The sequence below is a fragment of the Fusarium sambucinum genome, chromosome III (assembly GCF_050947815.1).
Source record: "Fusarium sambucinum isolate potato_lamoka chromosome III, whole genome shotgun sequence".
In the NCBI taxonomy this organism is placed as follows: Eukaryota; Fungi; Ascomycota; class Sordariomycetes; order Hypocreales; family Nectriaceae; genus Fusarium; species Fusarium sambucinum.
In genome coordinates this window covers 3,229,476-3,253,580 of record NC_139292.1, presented here as the reverse complement: position 1 = coordinate 3,253,580, position 24,105 = coordinate 3,229,476, and the positions used below count along the sequence as shown (strand labels likewise).

Below are 24,105 nucleotides of genomic sequence, written 5' to 3'. Positions count from 1 at the left end.
ATCCAAAGTTATACACAAGATCATGGTCTTAGTACACGTCTTTTGTCCCAGAATCATTGTACAGAAAACACTTCACGAAATATCTCGTGTCGTTACAGAAAGCATATACGCATACACAACTAGACAACTATCCCTGAGTCTGTTGACTGCATGCCTCAAACTTCTTTATACTCTCACAAGATACATGAATCTACCCATCACCGGGTACCCAAAAGTCAACCTAGACAATGGAAGTTACCCAGATACCTTAGTAGTATGGAATACCTACCTATTGAGTCTTGCTTGTTAGATCGTCATCAGGGAATAACGTGTAGGTAGCACGTGTGAATCAACGCCAAGAACTCTCTTATCTTATCGCTGTTAGTCTTAGTACGTACCCCTCCGCGACCACTGCAAGTGCAGGAGAAGCTGCTCATCAATTGGTGGTCCATCTTCATTCCTTCATACAACTTACAACGAGTGCGTTTCGTCAGAAGCGCTCTCTAAGCTCTCATTATTTGTCTTTCACGTTTTTGTTTCTTCATTGTTCCCTTCGCTCGGTTCCTCTTGTAACCCGTCCTTCAAGGCAAGCTCTTGGTTCATCGTCCCCTCGTAGTGGGAGGAGCACCGCATCGACAGATTGAGCTTTGGCAACCGAGAGGAGCTTCATACTTGCTACTTATAAGCCTCACAGCTTCACCAACCTCAGCATCATGGCGTCCATGGATCCTTCCGAGGCGGAGGTTGATATGGTTATTGACTTTTGCGGTCTGCAAGCAGAAAACGATCGTCACTTGGCTATACAAGCCCTGAAGGTCGGCTCAGGAAATCGTTTGCAAAGCGCCCGTTGTGGCTGACATACATTTCTTTCATAGCTTAACAACCGCGATCCGAATAAGGTTATCGGCCAGTTTTATGAAGGGGAAGAAAGCGTATGAGTATCTCCTACACCAAGATCAGGTCTGACAGCATGCTAAAACGGTACAGTTCCGTTCAAGGTATCAAAAGCTCTGGGACGACTCAGTATTCAGTGCAGATAGAGATGGCAGCACCAATAATGCTGGGATTTGTCAGTTTCTTCCTTGATCATCTCCTTGACCTTGACTAAATTCTACAGCTTTTCATGTTGAATCCTCTGATCATTCCGTTATTCAAGGCGTAACTCCTCCGCCCGAGTCTCACATATATGGCGCCCCCTCGAGACCTCCTTCCCGATCAAACAACCGATCTCCCCTGGGTACGATGGTAGACTGGACTGCGGCACATGTGCCCGGTATTCCTCTTCCCCTCTCCAACCAACACATGCTAACTGGCACGAAGGTGTCCCAAACAGTCAGGCCCAGGAAGACGACGACATGCAACGAGCCCTTTTCGAGTCAGCGCAAGAAGCTGGCGTACCAGTACCACAACAAGAAACCGGCCTTACAGGACCTTCTGAACCTGCGCCAATCCAGTTTGGTCCAGCGAACCGCGAATCCTACAATACAGCAGACTGGGCAATGGTCCCCACTGGGCCAGCCAACAAAAAGACATCTGTGGATGTGCCTCTGGCATCAAAAAGAAAGCGGGCGCCGGGCGCTCCCGCAATGTTGGTGGTGGCCAATGCACCGGATCATGATCACCGACTTGGTGGACTTCTCACGATCATGCATGAAATCTCCATAGCTCGAAACGTCCTTATCAATATCGGCGACCTAGCTGCAACATACAACTATAACAAAAACTGGTGGAAAGGTGAAGAGGTCTTGTCGCCAGACCTTTTGATACGGATGCAGCAAGACGGGAACCTGAATGAGTCTAAGAGTGACATTGGGTTTCAGGAGGAAATTCACCGTCTAATGGCATTTCTGGACTCCACCGAGCGTGGGCATGGCTCAATAATTGTGCTGGCGGATTACATGCGCCCCGAAAGCAGTGGCATGGAGAAACAGTTTTACGAGATGCTTGGCCAGAGACACATGGAAACGATCCGACCGATCATGCAGGTGGCTTCTCTTGCATTGTTCCATGGCGACACGTTGGAAGAGGACGCCACTTTTGGTCTGCTCGAGATAGAGCACACACATGATGAGTACAAGTGTATCAAGACCTTATATGAGGCACTTGACCATGTGATGTGGAGCGATACACTGGGGTCCGAAACGATTAACCAAGACTCCAAGGTGGCTTTTTTCAAGGAGATGGGTGAAGTTTTGGTACTCGACATCGCTGGCGATGGACCGAAGGACGCAATAGAAATACCACAGGAATTCTATCCAGAAAAATACATGATGTCGCGGAAAGACGAGGCTCGCCGCATCCAGTACGGTTGGCGCCAGACCAAAAAAGAAATGGCACGCCTTGAAAAGAAAAAGGAACAACTTGATCGCCTGGCCGAGACTTGGGTCACCGACAAAGCCAAGACAAAATCCGACCTCTTGAAAAGGTCAGCAGAGCAGTGGGAAGGGTACAAGACCTATCTCGATGGGCTTGGAAAGTTCCGAGCGTTGGAGAAATCTGGATTTGATACAAACATGTACCCCGACTATCACCAGGCTGTTCCTGATCGCGATGATGTTGCGAAGGAACAGTACCAGACGGTTGAGGAGGTGATTCGGCACTCGAAGAAGCTGCTCGAAAGTCTTGACAAGAGGATGAAAGGTAGATTTTGCGGCTCGGGGAAAACTGGAAGATGATTTACTGATATGATTGCAGATATTGATACCGAAATGGAACAGGTCGCGGGAAAACAGAGAGCCCTGGGACGGCTTCTGACTGTTCCAGACAAGCCAGGTCGTCCGGAGCCCATGACCTGCAAAAAGTACCTGTTGCGTGGAGTGGCCACGTCTCCTCACATAATATATGTTTGTCGACGTGAAGAAGAGGACCTAATAGAACTGGACGGAGAAGAGAGCAAGCCAGCTGACCAATGGTGGAGACTAGCTTATACTCCTTATGGAGATCAATCAGCCACCAGGGCAGAGGTAAGAAAACGGAACGGGCTTGAAGCCATAGAAGTGTTGACGACTAACACCGTTACAGAAGCTGGATATCGAGCAAGTGCTCAAGCAGATGTGGGACGATACCAACAAGCCATTGCTCGTATATGCCACTGAAGAGGCCCTCAAAGCTCCCAAGCAACCCCTTCCACCTCAGCTTGAGCGATTTGTCAAGGTGGACAACAAAGCTTTTCGACAAGAATTGGAGGAGGAAGAGTCAACAGTTGAGGTTAAGACAACACCAACATTTGATCCCATCTCACCTTCTAAGAGAAAACACCGAGCCGACAGTATTGGATCAATGGACAGCAACCGTGCATCGATTGGAAGCGATGGTAGAAACGGATGGGACAACCCGTTCGATGACCAGGATGATGGCATAGTTACTGAGATGAAGGACTATGGGGATTCGTCAGACTACGTCCATAGTTCTGACCTTCTTGACGACGACCCTCCCACGCTCCCAGCTCGACCTGAGGCCTCGATCGCGTCCACGACAGAGCCAACGTCGGCTACCCTGACGCCTAACACAGTTGGTGCCGACTACACGGATAGTGCTCTGTCTGTATCAGAGGAGCCTCGAAGTCCAGAAATGCAAGAGAAGTCTAAGCTGCCTCCCTTCATGTCGATGTCGAGAACCCCATCTGAAAGAAAGGAGTCGGTCAATCTGATAGACATTGACATGGACATGTCAGATGAGAAGCACGAGACATCCTGAGGTGGTGCTTTGAGACGTAGCAAAAGGGGCGCAAGTGGTTGCATTTTGTGGTTTGGTTTGTTGAAATGAAGCATGGGCGGACGATAGGTATTGCCGCTGTCTCTCGACACGACATGATTCTTGCTTTAGCATTTGAGCGTAAGGCGTTTCCTCTGCCTTTGCATCCAAGGCAGGTGAGGATGGAAGCATCACGTTGAATTATTGGTTTTCGACAGCAATATTGGGTTTCAGAGAGTAGCGCTTCACGTTGTGATTCCGATAAAGGAATACAAAACACTATTCATCACGGTAGAGTACATCAGTGGCCAGCCTTTTACATCTTGTGCTATTCATTCATGCTACCCAAACAGGCCGATTCCGCCATGATTTTTCCCAATTGATAATACCACCTGGTCCCCTTTCGTGACCCGGCCGGAAAAGCATTTGGTGGACATTGGCCTCACAGTCCATCTATAGATATATATTAGCACCTAAACAATGTCTTGAATTTCGCATTCTGTCTATAAAGAAATTACGAATGAAACACACTCCTTTGCTCCTCATAACAGCGTTTATAAAACAGAGACCGCGGGTCCGTCCCCGCTTCCCGCCATGCCAAATTCCATGCTTCGTCCTGACTGTTCTAGCCAGAACAGGCCGCGCATCTTTAACGCCCATGATAAAAGACAACCCGCTACACCGGCTATACTGCAGATGAAAAGACGAAACCGTTAAAATGCCGAGGATGAATACAGCTAACCCGCCATATTGGACCTTCCCAAGAAATGCACTATTGCGCCAGGACGTCTAATTCCGGTCTCTAACATCGTCGTCGTCTTCATCGTCGTCGTCAAAATCCTCCATATCCTCCTCACTATCGCTGCCGCCAAAGTCCAATTCCTCGTCGGTCATGTTCCAAAAATCGGCGTCATCGTCGATTGGCTTTTGTGGCGCGGTGGTGAGTTCGGAGGTGGTGGGCATTCGAGAGCCTGCTGGTATGTCCTCCTGAGACTTATCGACGATTTTCTTTGCCCGCTTATTATAATCGGCTTTGTTGTCACGGTAGAGGACGCTCGCGTCCACGTTCGCAGGGGAGTTGATCTCGGGATCGTCGAGGAGGAGCAGAACGGATCGGAGAACAGACTCAACGCCATGAAGAACATTCCAGCGCTCACTAGCCAGCTCGCCTGACTGCTCATCTTCACCCGGTTTGTGAAGGATGGAAATGCAGAGGTTGCCATCGGTATAAACGTTGGGGTGGCAGATATTCTTTGTCAGGAACTTGAAAGTGGGAGGCTGGTATGGGTAATCGTTGGGGAACTTCATCTCGGCCTTGAGATAGGCACCGTGCCATACGCTGTCGGGGTTGACGACCCAGAGGCCGAGTTTCCAGCGAAGGAGGTTTGAATCGTCGGTCTTGAATGAACTACATGTTAGCTCTTGCGTCTGACTATGAAACCTTGTAAAACACACCTCGATGTCAACCCACTTCTCCTTCTGAAGGGGCATGAGCTCTTGCATAAGCCGCTTGTGCGCCATGATGATTTGGTTACTGATCCAGGTTTCTGTGTCGGTATTATGATGTTGGTCCTATGACAGGAATCTTCCAAATGAGCGAGCGATTGGAAAGGACAAAATACTTGTGATTCCAAGGGAAGATGTTGGTTGCAGGTTGGTAGCTGAGAGTCAGGCTTAATTTAATAAATCAGGCCAGAAGCAGAAGCGAACCAAGGGCGTGGAAAGGGCGGTCGAGGAGGGGCGGGAGTAGGATGAGGAGGCCGGCGTTTGCGGCTTCGGCGATTGGCGCAAAGTGGTAGCTAGCGGCAACGACAGTGGTGTTGGTCTTGGTCTTGGTGTTTTGGGATAAAATCGAAGTGAAGTGTGAAGTGGCGGTTGTTTCGCTTTGTTGGCAAATCCTGTTTGGGTCCCGCTTGCCCTTTTTTCATAACAGGGAGAAAAGGTTATTGTTTTGGTGAAGGGCGTTGTTTTTTTATTATGCTCTGCTTATTGCTAAAGCATACCTAACCTTGACGAGCGAATGCTTTCAGGGAAGGGTGCGACCGAGACCGTTCAGGCGAATGCTTGGAGAAAGAGGTTCAAACAGGGAGAAGAAGGGGAAAAGGATCGTCTCTTGTTACTGCTTATTCACGCACACACAGAACAATGAAATAGCTACAGGACGACAAATGAATAATAAATGGAGAAAGAGAACAGAACAGAAAAGAATGTCTATTGATCTGCCTCCAGTTATTAACTAGCAATAAAATAGAGAGTCATTCATCCTTCGGCCAGGCCGCCGCCGTCCCGGGACCGGGGGCGTTTACAATAGATACTCCAAACCCGCAGCAGCCAGTGACCGCAGTCACACCTGCCATCATGCCATGTCTGACGCTGACACATGCCCTGTTTGCGCCTTCTTTGCCCCTCCTCGTGCCTGCTTTGGTGAAAAAGCTGACGTCGACGTATTGTTGGTCCCTTAACTTTAAACTCCACTTCGGCCCCACCCTACCCCACGACGCTTAGCTACGTACCCGTCTATTCCCGCATTTATTTACATTGATGGTTCATGAAAATTAAATTAAATACTTCAGTTTGGATAATTATCCCTCTCGAAATCTGCGAGCATTGATTGTTTTTTTTTAATTACTCTTTTTTTTGCTTCAAAGAGCCTTGACATGTGAATGTGGAACGAACTATCATTATTTGTTTCAATTCCAGGGTTAGTATGAAGATATGCACAGTAAAGTAAATATAACATTTATCTCGGTATCATCAACGTTTCACGTTAGATTTTTATCAAAGCGCTTATAATACCAAACAAGGTTAAGATCAAATGCGAGTTGAGTTGTTTGATTCAAATGTTTTCTATCTAAGTTCCAATGCGAATAAGCTCTACCGCAACCCATCTTCATGCAATGCGTCCAATATTCATAAGGACATAAGCAATATGTACCCTTCTATATATAGTGTTCCACTGCAACACTCCAACAAGTATCACGCACCTAGGTCGTAGTATACACAGTTGCCTGAGCGAAAGTTATACAGGAACGCGTGCCGTGATCCGTTCTTCTTTTCATATGTGTATCGCCAGGTGTCCAACTGGTCATGAATCTCCCGTATGTACTTCTTCTCCGTAGTCGTAACTGAATGTTCAACCTGTCGCCAGCCATCGGGTTCCGAGAGACATGTCTCGCGCATCAGGTCCATAACCTGATCTGTTGTCTCAATAGCCAAGACCGGCCCTTCGAGGAAAGATCGCACCAGGCTGCTCGCACTGACTTGGGCTTGTTCCACAACCGTTCTGCGGTTGAACTTTTTGCTCCGCGTTTGTGCCACCAATACACGGACTTCCTGCTCAGATTCTTTATCACCCGAGCTGGAGTCCGCGGTACTGTTGCCGCGGAGCTTCACTACCGACCTTGAATCGCGTTCTCGAATCTCGTTACGAAGCCAAGCAAGCAATTGTGTCGTCGGTATATCTGCATCCGGTACATCCTTTCGCCCCATGCTCTTGATCTTCAAGATAGAGTCCTGCTTGATGATGATGATCCAAGAATACGTTTCATCGCGGTGCTTCGACATTAAATCTTCGGGCGACCTGGCGTCTTTCGCCATCTCAGCGCTAATGTCGTGCGCCCAAAGAGTCTGGAGTATCTCAACACCTGACGATCTCAGCACAGCAGCATCAAAACTGGCAACAAGACAGTCACACTGCATCATGCAATCAGTACAATCCTTCACCTTCGCTTACAGGGGATAAACTTACTCGTCGAGTGTTGAATAGACCATTTGATTCATCTTCAGCCTTCTTCAAGAACGAGCGTCCACCAGCTTTCGGGGTTTTTGCTAACCGCTCCCACGCCAAACTGAATCCAACAGCGTGACGCTCTCCAAACTGGCTGCCAACTTTAGGTCGATGTTCCTTGATCAATTGATCGTATCTGCCGCCGGCAGCAAAAACATCCTTGACCTTCTTGTCATAGAGGCAGGAAAAAAGAACGCCCCCTGTGTAAAAGGCCTCCTTCAGACTGTTGAGAGGATTGATGTAGACCTTTGTCCCCACACTCAAGTGCTTACAATATTCTACAACTTCTTTGAGATGAGCGATAGTTGGCGAGGCTCGCTGATACATATCACTTCCCTCAAAGAGGGTCTTGAGCTTAGCAAAGGTTTTGTTCGGTGTGTCTGTTTTATGTTAGTTCTATCCATTTTTCAATTGCAGTCACTCTTTCGTACCTCTAAAATCAAACTTTTGAAGTTCGTCCACACTTGTAGCTGAAACACCCACAGTTGGCGACCGCAGCTCGATTCTAATTTTCTGCCATGTGTAATTGTGAATGTTCAGTTTGCTCAAGACATCTGCCGCTCCACTCCGACTGGCAGGCTCAATTCCGCAATGCTCAAAAATAAGATGCAAAAGATCCGAGTGTCCAAGATGAAAACACATAGCTGCTGTAGACAACGAAGGGAATGTGTGAATGATCTCATCAATCACCTTGAGAACTTCTGCTTCCTTCAGGGCGAGATCCAGCGTGTCTGTAGTGACAATATCAAAATCAACTTCTCCAAACATAAGCGGCTGTCCCATGTCCTGCTTGTCACGGAATACGTTGCCAAATGTGAACGTTCGTTGAACGACCGGTCCGTTGGTTTGCTTGGCCATTATTCTTGCATTTCCAAGAGTCAGATCGTAGGGAAGTTGGAGCACGTTGCCATTGGGATCCAAAAGTTGAACAGCATTATCGCCATAATGGGTGGATTTTGGATAAATGATGCCACGAGGGGTTTCCAAAGCGCCATGGCGGCGGAAGATTGACACCAGTTCTTGTTTTACTAAACCCTGGTTGAGTAACTCCTGAGGACTCATATTTGCAGAAGACATGTCCCAGGCATAGTTCTTGGCAGGTTCCATTCGTTTTGCAAAGAGGGTCGAAAGCATCTTGCGATAGTAGGGCGAGCTGGGGTCTGCGAGTCCTGCAAGAGTGCGTCTGATAGTCTCACTCTCCATCTGAACCGGCAGCTTCCCGCTCTTCAGGAGATCTGTACTCGACGGCCTTTCTTTCGGATTGTGGTTTACAAGAGACAACACAATATCGGTCTGAGCTTTCTCCGAGGGCTTAAAGTCCGACGGTAACACTGGTTGCGGCCGCCTAAGCTGACCAAGAACATCGGCTTTTTGCATGCCCATTATAGGTAGATAGCACATTTCAAAAAATATAATTCCCAAAGAATACATCTAATTTCGTTAGTTCAAGAAGGAGCCGTGATAGGCTTGATTCACTTACATCGACCTTTGTGCTGTATATACCGTTCACTGTCGACCTCACCTCAGGCGCCGAGTAATAGGCTGTGCCGATACTTCTCGTCATATCGTCTGTCTCCAAGGTGTTTCCTGTGGTGGCCTTTTCTACCGAGAACTGCCCACTGGTGGCAAGTCCAAAATCGCCAATCTTGACGTTGTCAATTCCATCCGAGCTGCTGCTGATGAAGATATTTTCCGGCTTGAGGTCTCGGTGAACGATACTCAATCCATGAATATGAGCTAAGCCCTCGAGGACCTGACGGAAAAGCCTCCAGATCTCGGCCGTATTCTTGTAAAGGTTCCTGGCGATAAGATCCCTAAGAGTCTATGGATTTCAGTAAGCAAACTGCCATCTACAAGGCAACATTGCAGCCTTGTTACTTACTCGCTTTTCACAGTACTCCATGGAAATATAGAGTATTGTTCTGTAAGAGCGTTGATAACGAGCGCGTCGCTGAAACATGGCATTTCTTTCCTTGTCTGGAGATACAACTCGATGGATAGACATTTCATCCAGTGACTCATCGTCGGAGTCTGATGTGTCCTCTTCTTCGGAATCGTCTTCGTCTTCGTCTTCATCTGATTCTTCGAACCCATAATCCACACCTGCGTTGGATGATATGAAATCGAGACCTCCTGTACTAGTGGCGAACTGGATATCAATGCCGGCAGACTCAGTGCCTTGAGTGTTCTCCTCTGTAAAGCAATCGGTTGAAGTATCGTCCTCAGTATCACCCTGGTCAGGAATCTCCTCGACCCACGTGTTGTAGTATCGAACAACCGCAGGATGGCTAAGTTGGGACAGCAATCGAACCTCCTTTAAAATTTCTGTAAGACTGGCCTGCGACCGCTGCGTGATCTTCTTAATGGCATAGATCTGGCCATCAAGCTTCTTCCTTGCTTTGACAACCTCTCCAAACCCCCCCTTTCCTAGTCTGCCTTCTTCGACAAAGTCTTCGGTGTATCTTGACAGAGAAGGTCCTCGGTGGGTGGTTGAATCGCGCCTAAATTTTGGAATAGGCTGAAAAGAAGTCGCAGGGCTACTTGACAGGATGGCGGATGTGTCATCGAAGAGAACTGGTGCGTCCGTGGCCAGGAATTCGCTGGATCCAAGCTCAAAGGCTCTAGGCCTCTTTTGTTTGTCTTCCTTAAAGAATCTGCTCACTAGTTCATGTAAAGAATGAGAAAGGGTGACGGACTCCATCAGGTTCTTGGGCGACGAGTACGTTCGTAGTACGTCAAGGCCAAAGATCATCTGGACGAACACGACACCAAAGTCCCAAATATCGGTCTTGAAGGTGTACTGGGGTTTTGAAGTGCCGGCAATCTCTGGAGGCAACCAATAGGCAGACTTGGCAGTGTGCAATCCAGGAAGCCCTGGCCTGTGAGAGTTGATAGAGTGGATTTCCCTCTGATACCAGGCATCGGAGATTTTAGGAATGATTTCACCTGTGGCTTCTCGGAACAGAAGAATGTTCCCTGGATGGATATCTTGATGAGCAATGTTCTTGTTGTGGAGAAAGTTGAGTGCATCTAGCAAGTCCCGCGTCCAAGAACGCACCTTGCCAATTTCAATTTGTCCTGCAAGCTCCAATAGCTCTTCCAAGGGGCCCTTCTCTGCCAAAGGCGACAGGACACTTATGGTCCATGCATTTGCAACAGTGGGATCCGAGGCGAGTCCAGCCTGGACCCTGAAATCCAAAACATCAACTAGATGGCGGTGATGAATTCGCTTCACAGCCTTGAGATCTTGGAGTCGAGATTCGAGACTCTGAAGTTGAAGTTTGAATTCCTTAGAGTCTTTGCTTGTGTTGCGCAATATGGTCTCTTTTAGTGCCATGGTCAAGCTGCCTTGTCCATTAGACAAGACAGGCCTGACTGTATAAACGACAGACACAGGCCCTTGTCGAGGATCGCACTTGCCGGCAACAGATTTGAAGACTACGGTATTTCCCGATTTATCCGTGATGTTGCAAAATTGATCAAACTCGATCATCTCATCTGTCTCTGTACTGGCGGTCAGCTCCTGGTGAGAGTTGCCATTCGGACGGCGCTTCGACTCCTTGGCCTTTTGTTTCTGTCGGTCGATTTGTTGCTGGAGCATTTCAGCCATGACACGCTCCTCTTCCTGAGTCTCTTCCATCTTCTTGCGTTCTTCCGCTTCCTTCTTCTCCTGCGCTAACTTGGCCAAGTAGGTTTCGTGGCGTTCTCGTTCCTCTTCGAGGGATGGTAGGTGTTTGCCATCAGCCTTTGCTTGCGCGGCGTCCTCGAGAATATCCCGTACCCCTTCAACGATCTGATCGATCATCTCTTGTTCATCCTGCGCGAAGAGCTTCGGTTTCGTCTCCAAGAACTTCTGGATCTTAAACTGGGTGACTTCCTTAAGATCATACTTCTTCAATGTGATAAGAGGTGGGGATTTCGGATAGGTGGCAGTCATGACAAAGCTCACCGTACAAGCAAAGTCTTCATCCTTAGATGCCTTTATCCGTATGTCAAAGTGTGGTTCGGTTTTCTATAGGGCGTGAGCTTTGGTTGCTCAGTCGGAGCTTGGGAGTGGGGGACGTCGTAGGACTCTACCTTCCAGGCACTTTGGGTTTCCGAATGCATAACAAAGTCATCGCCATAGATAGCCTCGAGGGCAAGGATCTCGTTCTGTTGTAGTTCTTCATATTCGATCTTGTTGTTGACCTCCGGGCTCGCAGTAGGTTGGAGACCGGGGAAGCTTGAGTCATTGGTGTCGTTATTGAGAGTCAAGGGCGTCTTCCATACCCCAGGTTGTTTCCCCGCCATGTTTGCGCAGGTTCCAGAGGAGAGTCGAGTCACAGCAAAAGCCGTGACGCTCTACAGGGAAGAAGCCATGACGGCGAATGGTAGTAATATTAAATTGAGATGAATGGTTGTTATAAGGTCATCCAGTAAATGGATGAGAGATAAGAGAAGCCTCCTTCTGACGTCGAGTCGCAGTGGCGGGGTAGTTTTAATACTTTGCCCATTGCCTCCGTCCATTTATTTCCACTTAACAACTGCCAACTCAAGTTTGCGACGCTCTTATAAAGGCGGTGTCGCTTCATCGAATTACAGGCGGCCACAGGGCTGATGAGGGGTTCGTTGCAGTTCTTATGGCGGCCAATTAGTGTTTAAAGTCACCTGTACCGCCTGGCACACGCTGCAGGAATGCCTGATTTTACATTAGCGCAGGTCCCCATGCTGTGGAGGTTCCTTGGAAGGACCGGGAGGTGGGGGACGCGCCAGGGTCTTTGTCCGCTTTTGCTTGGCCATGATCTACAGAGCTGAAAGTAAACACAAGGAAAATGAAAGTCAACATTAACATCCAACTGCAACCGCATCCCGTCCAATCTCATCCTGCCACAACAGAACAATCAACAACATAACAGGATCACTTCAAGATAAATGCCGTTGTTCTGACTTTCAAAATCGCTGATGCGAACTCTTTTCTTTCACTAAATATAACCGTTTGCCCCTCGTTCACGTGCAGCTCTATCACAAGATGTTGGGCTGGATGTTGAGACGCGGAGAGAACGCGCCAGAGCCAGTCAATGAAGGAGGTGCGCACCGTTAGCCCAGGAAACTTTAATGACAAGTCAGCTAACTTTCGCAACCAGATACAACTCAAATCGACGTGCCTGACACTCCTGCGCCCGTATTCGCTGCCAGAGCATTCAAAAGCGCATTATTTGGAACACCAGCGCGACCCAGTAATCAATCCACGAGAGCATCAGGGAAAGGCAAGAATGCCAGGATGGATCAGGAATCCTCCCGGACACCACAGCGACCACAGGGAATACTTCTTACTCCAGGAACGGGCACGACAAGACGGAAACGCGTATCATTCGGTCAAGATGTCAAGAAAAACGCCAATGTAAACAAGGAGCCAGAATTGCGCCAGCGCACACGCTTGAATGAAGCTCTTGAAAAAGCATCAAAGTCAGTCAATCAAAAGAACGAAGCGCAACAAGAACAAGACAATTCCTCAGACGAATGGGAAGAAGCCGATGACGAGGATTACTGCACACACGACATCACGATCGATCTTAACGAGCCTCATTCACAGTCGGGCAGATACTGGAAGGAAGAGTTTGAGAAGTACCACGAGGATGCGAAAGCCGAGATGGAAAAGTTACTCAAGTACAAGCAATTGGCAAAGTCCTACGCGAAACAGAAGGACGCGGAGGCGAATGAGCTTGCAGTAAAGCTCAAAGACGAACAGCAGAAGGTGATTGAGATGGAGAAGCAGATCGCCGAAGGTGCCTCTAAAATCGCATCAAAGCGTGGAGACAGGTCAGATGAAAGCAGCGCTGATCTTCTGTCAACACTCACCAAGCAAACAGCCCTGGCCGTGCAATATCGAACGCGGGTGCAGGAGCTGGAAGACCAGCTTGAAAAAATCCTTTGCGAACGAGGGGATGATCCAAATTGGAAGGATCGTAAAGGGCAGGTTACGACATCACCAAGGACTCAAAAGACTCTTCTGGAAACACAGAGTCAATTGAGACGAGCTCGTATGCAAGTTAAAGAAGTCGATGATCTTCGCGAACAAATATCTTCTCTGAAAACCCAGCTCAAAACGGCCGAAAAGCGAGCTACCAAGGCTGAGGCAAACAGCGAGACGAAAACCAGCCCGAAAGAAATGACTGTTGACGAACCTCTGCGCGAAGGATCGAGAGCGCAAGAGTTACGTACCCAGCTTCGCGAAGCCCGAGAAGAAAATAAGAAAAAGGACGAAGAATTGCGCATACTCAAGGAAGAATTCGAGGCCTATCGCAACGAAACTCAAGCCCATAATGCAGATACAAACGCAGTATTGGAACGGGCACACGCCAAGATTGCAGAACTCAAGAAGGAGGTCAAGACGCTTAAAGTGGCAGATCATGCTGCTCATGAGCAAGACAACCATGCTGCCCGACCGAAGAGCTGGCATATTCAATCAGACGCTGGCCGTCTGGCAGAAGAAGGTCCAAAGTCGAGAAACGTTCCATCAAATGAAAGCAGTAGAGACCAGAGGCGTACTATGGCCCGACGAAGCTTCGACCTGAGTGACTTGGAAGGAGACACAATGGAGCTCAAGACTACAGACCCCAATATTCCTTCGCTGCGTCAGAAGTTCTCGGACGACGCTGTCCCAAGAGTCAGTAAATCCGATATCGGTACGTCCAACATGGTATCATCAAGCCTCGGTAGCAAGCCGGACATTGGGCGGCCTAGATGGCAACCGTTTGTTCCGCGATCGCCAAGAAATCGAGCGTACCTTGGCGAGGAAATTACCAAGCGCATCGAAAACGGAGGTGAAACTCCCGGTCGACCAAACTTTGAAGAGATTACCGTTCCTGATCTACCCGCACTTGCCAAGTCAGTTGCTCGGTCAAAACGAACCACTTCTACGGAAAAGATGGATGAAAAGATCGACTTGCTCCAGGATCATTATGCACGACTCGGAGGTCCCGATCCAAACAACGGCGTATTTACTGCCAATGCATCGAGACTACCACCCGAGCGCAGAGCTGCAGCAATTGCTCGAATTGAGCAGAGAATGGCAGAAAAGAAGCGTATGCGCGGAAGAAAGGGATTTGACAAGGAGAATGTTCGGCCTTGAGCAAGATAATCAGTCTACTGTACATATGAGATACCAAGACTGTGCTGAGCAGGGGAAGGTTAACGGATTGAGATGTTTTAACGTGGTTGCTAATAATTGTATGTCGACCGGTATGGGAAAGACTGTGTTGGATTGGGCATTGGCATGGAGTTTGGGGTTGTATTTGATAAAATCCCGGTTGTTGGATTTACATGATGATGGTTGTCATGGTTTTGTTTTGATAAAGAGTCTAGGCCTTTTTAAACTATCTCGGTCATCTTATCTCTCAACGAGCTATTTTGATACTCAACTCAACCTCGTAAAATAACTTGAAATCTCATTATGCCTGCCGAAATATTGATACCGACTGATGCGAATCTTATTCAAGATGAGATTTTGGAATTAGAAAAGCGTCTTCACGATGCAAAGGCGCGTTTAAACAAAGTCCAGCCTTCACCACCCCTGTCTCCCTCACGTAAGTCACGGCATTCCATATAGATAAGGAGTATAATCTTATATACCATAGCTCATCTTGCCGAAACAACTCATTTTCTGCTTCTCTTATCAGACTCGGCACTTCCATTGGGTTCGTTCGCCTTTAGCAGCGGTCTCGAGTCTTATCTGGCCCATGAACCTCGCGCCTCGGCATCCTTTGTCTCTTTTCTTCCAGCTTCGTTGTCCTCGTTCGCTGCGACGACACTCCCTTTTGTTCTGGCAGCGCATCGCAACCCAGAAAGACTTCCTCAGTTAGATGACCAGCTTGATGCTGCCATTATATGTACTGTAGGTCGGCGTGCTAGTGTTGCGCAGGGTCGTGCGTTGTTGGGAATATGGGATCGCTCGTTCCGCTCAAGTTGTCCGAATGTTGACGGGCGCGCATTGAAAGAATTTGCGGCCTCGTTAAGACAGGAGAGCCAGAATGAAGTGCCATTAGTTTCTGCTCATCTTGCGCCCTTGTTCGGAGCGGTATGCGCCCTTGTCGGATTGGGATTGCGACAAACGGCATACGTCTTTATGTTGAGTCACGTCAAGGCTTTGATTTCTGCTGCAGTGAGAGCGAATGTATTTGGTCCTTATCACGCGCAAAAGGTATTAGCTGGGCAACAGGTACAGAGGATGATTGACGACATGATTGACCGAGAGTGGATGACCCCTGTGGAAGAAGCTGGCCAAACAGTGCCTGCTATGGATCTGTGGATCGGACGACACGAGATACTATATTCGAGGATATTCAACAGCTAAGTAACATTTGCTGTTCGGGTGGTATCATTATTGTTACAAGAAATATCTATCTATGCATTTTTAAAAAAAATTAATCAAAGCGCCTTGTACCTATTCATCATCGCTGTCGCTGTCGCTGCCATATGCCACCAAGGGTCCTGTTGAGGCTGCGGCCTTGGGTTTCGATGCTACCGCCACCTTTGCCTTATTAAGAGCTGCAAGAGTACTGCCTGAGAAGATGCCGCCAGTTTCTTGCTGCGGTTGTTGCTCTTCCACCTGGACTGACCTGGTCTCTCCGTTTTCAATCATTGGTCGTTCCTGGTATTCCAGGTCGAAACCTTCTCGTCCCAAAGGATTAACCGCCTGAGCTCCTCGAGCAAAGTGGATTTCGTCAGGGGCCTCGTATCCCTCAAGACCGTAACTGCTCTCAATTTTCCGTCTCTTCCTGGCCTCTGGATCTCGGCCTTCGATCTCGGCAACGAACTCTGCAGGGAGAGCTCTGCGAATCGCATCAGCGGCTTGCTCCTCAATCTTACGCGCCTCTCGCGCTTGCGCCATGGGATTAGGGTCGGCAGTTGCCCAGCGAACGTTGAGAACCTCTTCGTGGTCGAGAGACTGATGTGCCATGGCCTCTTTAGCGAATTCTGCATTGGCTTGGTTGACGTATGTGATGAAAGCGACACCTCTGGTGTTGAGGACACGAACTATTTTAGTTAGCACCATGTCTGCCATCTTCAACGGCTGAAACACTTACCGCGCTCGACAGGGCCCCATTCTGCGAAATGTCGCGCCACGATCTCTTCAATATCATCAGTGACGTGAATTCTCCCCACGTAAACTGTTCGGTTCTGCCTCATGAAACTTCCCACGCCACCCATATCGTCTCGGTAGTCGGAGAACTTGTCGCGTCCGAAGCAATCGACGTTGGGGTTAAAATGATCGTATGTTCCGGGAAGTCGATGAAGATAGTCGCAGTCTTGACCCTTGGGGCAAATTCCACGCGCAAAACGCAAGCAGAAAAAGCTCCCCGGTATCGCGTCGGCTTTGGTATATCCACTGTCTTTCGAGACATTGCAGCGACTCTTGGCCTTGGTCTTGGATAGATACTTGTCTTCTCTATCGCCGCCAGACCACTTGTTGTACCAGATATTGAAGATCGTACCGGTTTGGGGCGGGGGTTCTGTTGTGAAGAAATCGGGGTCGACTTGGACTCGCGCAGGCCGCTTCTTCTTGCGGATAATCTTCTTGACGACCTTCTTTCCAGTAGGCGCCGCGACTTCGTTATTTGTTGTCGCTACTGTCATCTCCTGGTTCTCTTGCTCAGCGACCGGCGCCATCTCAACTTGTTCTGCTTCTGCTGTGTCGGCCATGATTTCGAATTTGTGAGATGAATTGTCGAAAAGTCGTTGTGGTGGCAACGCGACAAGCCTGTGTTGATGATGCAAGGCTGGCTGTAAAAGATTCTGGGGGGGAGGTAAATGTCAGAAAGGGAAAGCGGTGAGGCTGACTCTCAGCACTTGCGGAGCTTGCTATTCGAATTCTGCCACCACTTCATCAGGTCTCTCAACCCCCCACTCATGATTTAGATCTTAGACAGGCGCTGAGGAATCGAGACTTATACTCTGTTTTATTTGTCTTTCTTTTTCTAGTTGCTTCTATAGGCGCGCCTGCGTCTCAAAACGGCAAGATGGTGAACATTACGGAAAAGATCAAGGAGTAAGTTGATTCCTGAGGATAATGGCGGGGCACCACTGACATGGCAATAGGATTGAGGAGGAGATGAAGAAGACGCAAAGTGAGTGAAAAGCATAATCTCTATGAGTTTTGAAATCAAACTATGTGGGAGTCCTTGTTGGAAACGACCGAGGTAGAGAGACTCGTGATAGCCATCTCGGACCATCATGAATCTACACTAAACTTGGACTTGACTTTGCACACCTTTCTTTATTCAACAAATATTCGTCCTTCTTGTTACGAATAATTGCTAACATACTTTTAGAAAACAAGGCAACTGGTATGTTTTTATGGATATCTTATTCCATTATGCAGTAGTGTTAACGCAGTTTAGAATATCACTTGGGTCTATTAAAAGGGTAAGTCCAGATTCTTCAACAGCAGTACTATCAGCCTCAAATTTAGCTTTTATTATATTCTGCTTGGCAATTTACTAAGCAACACTACTGACACGTTCAGAAAACTTGCTCGACTAAGGGCGCAGCTGTTGGAGCCTGGTCCCGGAGCTGGAGGTGGTGGCGGTTCAGGTTTCGATGTGAGCAAAAGTGGTGATGCGCGAATTGCCCTTGTCGGTTTTCCCTCAGTAGGAAAGTCAACCTTTTTATCCAAAGTCACAAAGACAAGGTCAGAGGTCGCTTCTTATGCTTTCACAACCTTGACAGCCATTCCTGGTGTGCTCGAGTATGGTGGTGCTGAGATTCAGCTTCTCGATCTTCCCGGCATTATCGAGGGCGCTTCCGAAGGAAAGGGTCGAGGACGACAGGTCATCTCGGCTGCCAAGACCAGTGACCTTATCCTCATGGTTCTTGATGCTACCAAGAAGGCTGAGCAAAGGGCATTGCTGGAGGCTGAATTGGAGGCAGTCGGCATCCGTCTCAACCGAGAGGCACCGTAAGTACTTGGACCGAGACAATCTCGAATCGCTACTAATGTGAAACTTGTAGCAACATCTACCTCAAGGTCAAGACAGCGGGTGGCATGAAAATCACATTCTCGTCCCCTCCCAAGAAGTTAGACGAGAAGATGCTTTACAACATTCTGCGCGATTACAAAATCCTCAACTGCGAGGTTCTCGTACGCGATGAAAACGCCACAGTTGATGATTTCATCGATGTTATTATGAAGGACCACAGAAAGTACATCAAGTGCTTGTATGTCTACAACAAGATTGATAGTGTCTCACTCGACTTCCTCGACCAGCTGGCACGTGAGGACCACACTGTCGTCATGAGTTGCGAGGATGATCTGGGCATTCAGGATGTCATCGACAGATGCTGGAAGGAACTCAAGCTGATCCGCATCTACACCAAGCGCAAGGGAGCAGAACCCGACTTCAGCGAGGCTCTAATTGTTCGCAGCAACAGCACTATCGAGGATGTGTGTGATCGTATCCACAGGACCCTCAAGGATACGTTCAAATATGCTATGGTGTGGGGTGCCAGTGCAAGACATATTCCGCAACGAGTTGGTCTGAGTCACCCCGTGGCGGATGAGGATGTTGTGTATATCTGCACTGCCTGGAAAGCATAGATGTATACGCCTTTTACTTAGAAATTCAACAAAAACGTCATCATGTCCAACATCGCACGCGTTCAATGTTTCGTATGTCAAACCCATGTTGTATTGATAAAGATCGTACATAAACCGGCCACCAGAAAAGAAGCCAAGTCAAGCCCTGTCATTGCATCATGTCATTACAAGCCAAAGTGTGCAATCCTACACCATTGATGTGCGTGTATATGTGTACGTCAAGTGAACCCCAACGCCCTAAACCAGACCTCCAGCGGTTCAAATAAACACCATGGACTAAAAGCCACTAGCCCGCAAAAAAGCAAAAGGAGCATCCCGAATAAGTGGGATATACTCGAATTAAAAAGAAGCAAAACGATGCTTTACAGCTGGAAGACGCCCTTGGTTGGTGCTGGCCTTGCGCCAAAGGGGTTATCGCCTTGTAGTTTCTTAGCGCTCGCTTGGGCGAAGAGAGATTTGGGCTTGGCTCTGAAAGGGGATTGTTAGTTGGTTGATACAGACAATAGGGTGATGAGGAAGACGAACTTGCTGGCGTGCTTGTTTCGCAGAGCATTGATCTTTTGAGAGCAAGGGCTCATGATACCGTCGGATGGTGAGACGTATTTGTCACTGTTTCGATGTTAGGAACTAATACTCATCTCATGAGGCAAAGTCACTTACGTCTCCTCGTCGGCCATCTTGGAATGGAAGGCTTGACGGTGGTATTCCATGCTCTTAACGTCCTTGACGGCTGGCTGCTCAGTCATGGGAGCGTTGACGTCCTTATCGGCGAGAACCTTGGCAGACATGATGAAGCGTTGAAAGTAGTAAGGAAGTCAAAGTGTGTATGATGAAGAGGAAATATGGTCGATTGGGGAGAGATAGATTGACGGTTCTTTGATTCTTTGTATGTGTATGTGTAGGTGAATGAAAGAAACAGTTGTGATGAGTTGCGAGTTCTTTATGTTAAGGGTGCCGTCTATGAAATAGGCGTGCCATGCACAACTAGCAGAAAATTAGCAGGCAAAGTAAACGGTGCCTGACGTTGACGGGGCAACGGTCAATTAGTGAAAATTGCAAGGATACGGGGGGTAGTAGCGATCTGATGACGTTGGTTGTTGCCGCGTTCTACCGTGCTAATTACTGGAATGGGCCCGACGGATACGTACAGGGCAAGGCCTGTAATAGACTCCACTGTGAGAAATGGCACGCTGAGGCCTATGTTTAACGTGGGTAAGCCGTGAACAGCGCACCATCACTGGGGTAATAGGAGTCCATAGCATGACTTGTGTTTGATAGCTTGGACCCTGAAGGTGTGATTTTGAAGGGAAAGGGGTTGGGTATTGACTCATAATAGGAGTATACGATGCGTTGATATACACTAATGTCCAATTACGACTGAGAAGGTTGAATGTGTGAAACAACATCGATATGACAACAGCTATATCCTTTTTGTCCTAAGTACCTCTGCTAAATGCCACAGTGACATGTCTATTCAGACTAAAATAGCCTAATTGCTGCTCCGTTCTTCTTTTGTTATTGGAAGAATGTCGTGTTTACCTGCCTTTGTTGTTATAGTGTACCCTTGGGATGAAATAGGAGTAATGGAGTTTTTGAATTGGCTATGGTCAGAGCGCAACCTATGAAATATCATGAATTTCAATAAACCAACAACTTAGATATTCTAATTGTCCATGCTGAAGCAAACAAACAAATATGTGGCTACTAACTCGACTAATCATCCGCGGCCTTACAACTTAGCCTTGTGCTGTATCCTAGCACCAGGCTGAAGTCTCTCAACACCATAAGCCTTCAACAACTCCTCAGTCTTGGCCCTCTGCCTCTTGATCGTGGCAGTCGCCTCCGCGCTACGCTTGTTCTCGTTACGTCCCATCTGTTGCAGATGCACCTCATCAGGTCCATCGGCCAGTCGCAATGTTCTAATACCGGCCCACATATACGCCAACGGGGTATCCTGAGAGACACCTGCACCACCGTAGGCCTGAATAGCACGGTCGATAACGGTGAGTGCTGTCTGAGGAATGAGGACCTTTGCTTCTGCGATCTCCTTGAGGGCCTTCTTGGGACCTAGCTCGTCCATCTTGATGGCTGCGTTGAGGACAACGAGACGAGCAGCGTCGATTTCGATGCGGGACTTGGCGATCCACTCAATAATAACACCGTGCTCACGGAGGAGTTTGCCAAATGGCTTCTTGGATTCATCGTTGACTCGGAGGAGCATCCAGTCAAGAGCGCGCTCAGCCTGTAGTGTTGTTAGCACAGCTTTCTTTAGTATGAAGCTGCGGGTAAACTTACGGCACCAATGCTGCGCATAGCATGGTGAATACGGCCAGGTCCTAGACGACCCTGAATAATCTCAAACCCACGTCCCTCTCCGAGGACAATGTTAGAGGCAGGCACTCTCACGTTGTTGAATGTCAGATGTCCGTGACCGTGAGGCGCATCATCGAAACCGTACACCTTGAGCATACGGTTGATAGTAATACCGGGTGTCTCAGCAGGCACCAAGACAACGGACTGTTGACTGTAAGGATCCTTGTTGTCGGGATCTGTCTTGCCCATAACGATGTAGATCTTGCATCGTGGGTCACCAGCGCCGCTGGACCACCACTTCTGGCCATTGAGAACATACTCGTTGCCCTCGCGACGAATGCTTAGCTCAATGTTGGTGGCATCTGAGGAAGCGACCTGAGGCTCTGTCATGAGGAAAGCTGAGCGGATCTTGCCGTCCATAAGAGGTTTCAACCACTGCGCCTTCTGGGCGTCATTGCCGTACTTGGCCAATACCTCCATGTTACCCGTATCAGGGGCAGCACAGTTGCAAGCCTCAGATGCGACGTGTGAGCGACCAAGCCACTCGGCCATGAGGCCGTATTCAAGGTTAGTCCAGCCAGGCGACTCCTTGTAGTGACCCTTGGGGAGGAACATGTTCCAGAGACCAAGCTTGCGGGCCTTTTCCTTCAAGTCCTCAATGATAGATGGATGGCCTTCCCAGCGGGCATCACCCTCGCCAGCAAGGGCTTCTACTACAGGGTCGGCACTGTTCAAGGTCAGAATTGGGTTTGCGCGAGTGTAGGATGAGAACTGACGGAATGCATTCTTCCTCAACGAACTTGGCGACGAGGTCAAGCTGCTTCTTGGCAGCATCGCTGACGCGGTTAGCAGCCTAAGTCGACGATGTTAGTTTTTGTTCGTCTTGATTATCGAAGGAAAGCGTCACATACAATGGCTGGGATTCGCGCAGACATGGTAGTGTTTTGATGTGGACTTATGGATGGTGATTATAGTGTTTATAGTGTAGTAAGGGGTAACAGTCGTCACAAGTGATGAGGCAGAGTATCTCAACAGCAATATCTTAGGAAATGAGAAAGAGAAAAGGGATTGTGTAAAGATATGAAGAAACAGAGTACAGGCAATAGTAAATTAATTCTACCCCAGGTTTGTCCAGCTCCAACTTCTCCGCACATTATCGAATGTCCAGGTTCGATGGAGCCGAGGTTCGCGGCTGCTGACTAGACGATTTGCACCTCTCACGGCTCGAGGAATGACAAGTGGAGACATTGAAATCCGGGGTACTTGTCACTATCATTGGGAGCTCTCCGCAGGCCTCGGAGCTGAGTGGGTCTAATGCCTCGGGCCTTGACAACTCAAAGCTTCAGGATGATGGATCGACTTTAATCAGCTAGTGGCCTGATAGCTTCAATCTCTCGGCTGTCTCCAGACATACCCGAATTATCAGCGGTGGGACATCACCTACACAAGGCATCTTTAGATACTGCCCAAGATTAACATCACTGTCACCAAGAACTAAACATGATTGAAAATAGAGAGAACTCGCATCCATGTATGAACACCAATGAGAAACAAAAAGACTAAACCCAGGCTGCCTCAGTATGCAGTATACTTCCAGGCAATATCAATAATCCATCAGGGAAGTACCCTCCTCTTCAACCACCGCTGTTGCGTCTCCACCGCTCTTGGTCCATTCCACTCCTTTAACAAGCACAGCCATCGCGGTCGTTCTCAATGTGGATGTTAATCGGGTCATCAAAGTCGCCGCTGAACTCTTCAGACTCTTCTTGGGCCAAAGCGTTACGGGCAATGACTACAATCTGTTAGTCTAAACAACCACGGTCACGAAAAAGCACTCACCTTCAAAAGCCTGGTCAATGTTAACGGCCTCCTTGGCACTTGTCTCGAAGTAAGGAATGTCGCCTTTGGACTGGCAGAAAGTCATGGCTCGCTTGTTGGAAATCTTGGAAACGTTAGACCACTATCAGTATACAGGCTCGAGTCGGCTTACCACTCGCTTGCTCTCCTCAACATCAATCTTGTTGCCAAGCACGACCTAAACCCTGTTAGCACGTTTCCTTCATCCAATCTGATAGACCACTCACAAATGGAAAGTTGGGAGGGTCACGGGGAGAAGCCTGGATGAGGAACTCGTCTCTCCAGCTGTCCAGCGCCTCGAAACTTTTGGCATTGTTGACATCGTAGACTAGAACGCAGCAGTCGGCGCCTCGGTAGAACGCAACACCGAGGGACTGGAATCGTTCTTGACCGGCAGTATCCCAAAGCTATCCAGAACAATCAGTTTTTTTTCTTGAAAGGTGAACATGTGCCTCCTTGTCCTACCTGCATAGTAACTTGTCGATCGTCGACCAGGACCTCTCGAGTCAAGAAATCGGCGCCGATAGTAGCCTTGTAGCTCGCACTGAACTTCTTGTTGACCTATCATCACAGAATCGACATCAGTCACGGACAATTCCAAACAATTTCAGCTGGGTTGCGTACATATTGGTTCATCAAGCTGGTCTTCCCAACACCGCTATCGCCCAGGATGATAACCTATTCCACTATTGTATCAATACTCAAGGTTCCGAAAGATTCTGGACAGTTTTTCTATCATATCGCACCTTGAGAAGAACCTTCTTTCGAGAAGACATGGTGAATGATCGTTTATGAAAAGGGATCGGTGTTCAATGACGTTATCTCAAGCCTTCGAAACACAATTGTCGAGGCGCAATCGGGTTTCTAGCTTCTTCCGAAGTCGTAGTTCTTTATCGTTCGA

The 24,105-nt window shown here is 48.3% G+C and overlaps 10 protein-coding genes across 10 annotated transcripts; 4 read left to right on the top strand and 6 right to left on the bottom strand.

The window, feature by feature from the left end:
• Positions 1-692: 692 nt before the first annotated feature.
• On the top strand, positions 693-3,675 carry FSST1_011244 (uncharacterized protein; the record flags this gene model as incomplete). Its single annotated transcript, XM_083234357.1, has 7 exons — positions 693-794; positions 855-911; positions 967-1,048; positions 1,097-1,252; positions 1,300-2,619; positions 2,674-2,942; positions 3,001-3,675. The coding sequence occupies 7 exons, from the start codon at positions 693-695 to the stop codon at positions 3,673-3,675; spliced, it is 2,661 nt and encodes an 886-aa protein (XP_083080940.1).
• Positions 3,676-4,461: 786 nt separating this feature from the next.
• FSST1_011243 (ubiquitin-conjugating enzyme/RWD-like protein) lies at positions 4,462-5,193 on the bottom strand (the record flags this gene model as incomplete). Its single annotated transcript, XM_083234356.1, has 2 exons — positions 4,462-5,070; positions 5,128-5,193. 2 exons carry the CDS (start codon positions 5,191-5,193, stop codon positions 4,462-4,464), a joined length of 675 nt encoding a protein of 224 aa, XP_083080939.1.
• A 1,455-nt stretch (positions 5,194-6,648) lies between these two features.
• FSST1_011242 (serine/threonine-protein kinase GCN2) lies at positions 6,649-11,749 on the bottom strand (the record flags this gene model as incomplete). The annotated part of the gene is made up of 6 exons (XM_083234354.1): positions 6,649-7,365; positions 7,421-7,839; positions 7,891-8,890; positions 8,940-9,281; positions 9,342-11,471; positions 11,537-11,749. The coding sequence occupies 6 exons, from the start codon at positions 11,747-11,749 to the stop codon at positions 6,649-6,651; spliced, it is 4,821 nt and encodes a 1,606-aa protein (XP_083080938.1).
• A 718-nt stretch (positions 11,750-12,467) lies between these two features.
• FSST1_011241 (spindle pole body formation-associated protein-domain-containing protein) lies at positions 12,468-14,570 on the top strand (the record flags this gene model as incomplete). Its single annotated transcript, XM_083234353.1, has 2 exons — positions 12,468-12,525; positions 12,583-14,570. The coding sequence occupies 2 exons, from the start codon at positions 12,468-12,470 to the stop codon at positions 14,568-14,570; spliced, it is 2,046 nt and encodes a 681-aa protein (XP_083080937.1).
• Positions 14,571-14,891: 321 nt separating this feature from the next.
• On the top strand, positions 14,892-15,791 carry FSST1_011240 (urease accessory protein UreF; the record flags this gene model as incomplete). The annotated part of the gene is made up of 2 exons (XM_083234352.1): positions 14,892-15,024; positions 15,076-15,791. 2 exons carry the CDS (start codon positions 14,892-14,894, stop codon positions 15,789-15,791), a joined length of 849 nt encoding a protein of 282 aa, XP_083080936.1.
• A 90-nt stretch (positions 15,792-15,881) lies between these two features.
• FSST1_011239 (active spliceosome conformation promoter CWC2) lies at positions 15,882-17,140 on the bottom strand (the record flags this gene model as incomplete). The annotated part of the gene is made up of 2 exons (XM_083234351.1): positions 15,882-16,474; positions 16,525-17,140. 2 exons carry the CDS (start codon positions 17,138-17,140, stop codon positions 15,882-15,884), a joined length of 1,209 nt encoding a protein of 402 aa, XP_083080935.1.
• A 317-nt stretch (positions 17,141-17,457) lies between these two features.
• On the top strand, positions 17,458-19,034 carry FSST1_011238 (P-loop containing nucleoside triphosphate hydrolase protein; the record flags this gene model as incomplete). The annotated part of the gene is made up of 6 exons (XM_083234350.1): positions 17,458-17,486; positions 17,537-17,565; positions 17,770-17,784; positions 17,839-17,863; positions 17,964-18,395; positions 18,449-19,034. 6 exons carry the CDS (start codon positions 17,458-17,460, stop codon positions 19,032-19,034), a joined length of 1,116 nt encoding a protein of 371 aa, XP_083080934.1.
• A 362-nt stretch (positions 19,035-19,396) lies between these two features.
• Positions 19,397-19,822, bottom strand: FSST1_011237 (Spo12 family protein; the record flags this gene model as incomplete). The annotated part of the gene is made up of 3 exons (XM_083234349.1): positions 19,397-19,502; positions 19,560-19,643; positions 19,695-19,822. 3 exons carry the CDS (start codon positions 19,820-19,822, stop codon positions 19,397-19,399), a joined length of 318 nt encoding a protein of 105 aa, XP_083080933.1.
• A 941-nt stretch (positions 19,823-20,763) lies between these two features.
• On the bottom strand, positions 20,764-22,282 carry FSST1_011236 (acyl-CoA dehydrogenase/oxidase; the record flags this gene model as incomplete). The annotated part of the gene is made up of 4 exons (XM_083234348.1): positions 20,764-21,276; positions 21,330-22,074; positions 22,124-22,200; positions 22,259-22,282. 4 exons carry the CDS (start codon positions 22,280-22,282, stop codon positions 20,764-20,766), a joined length of 1,359 nt encoding a protein of 452 aa, XP_083080932.1.
• Positions 22,283-23,029: 747 nt separating this feature from the next.
• On the bottom strand, positions 23,030-23,980 carry FSST1_011235 (Rab family GTPase YPT7; the record flags this gene model as incomplete). The annotated part of the gene is made up of 7 exons (XM_083234347.1): positions 23,030-23,139; positions 23,187-23,289; positions 23,338-23,382; positions 23,432-23,611; positions 23,670-23,765; positions 23,829-23,882; positions 23,951-23,980. The coding sequence occupies 7 exons, from the start codon at positions 23,978-23,980 to the stop codon at positions 23,030-23,032; spliced, it is 618 nt and encodes a 205-aa protein (XP_083080931.1).
• Positions 23,981-24,105: the final 125 nt, after the last annotated feature.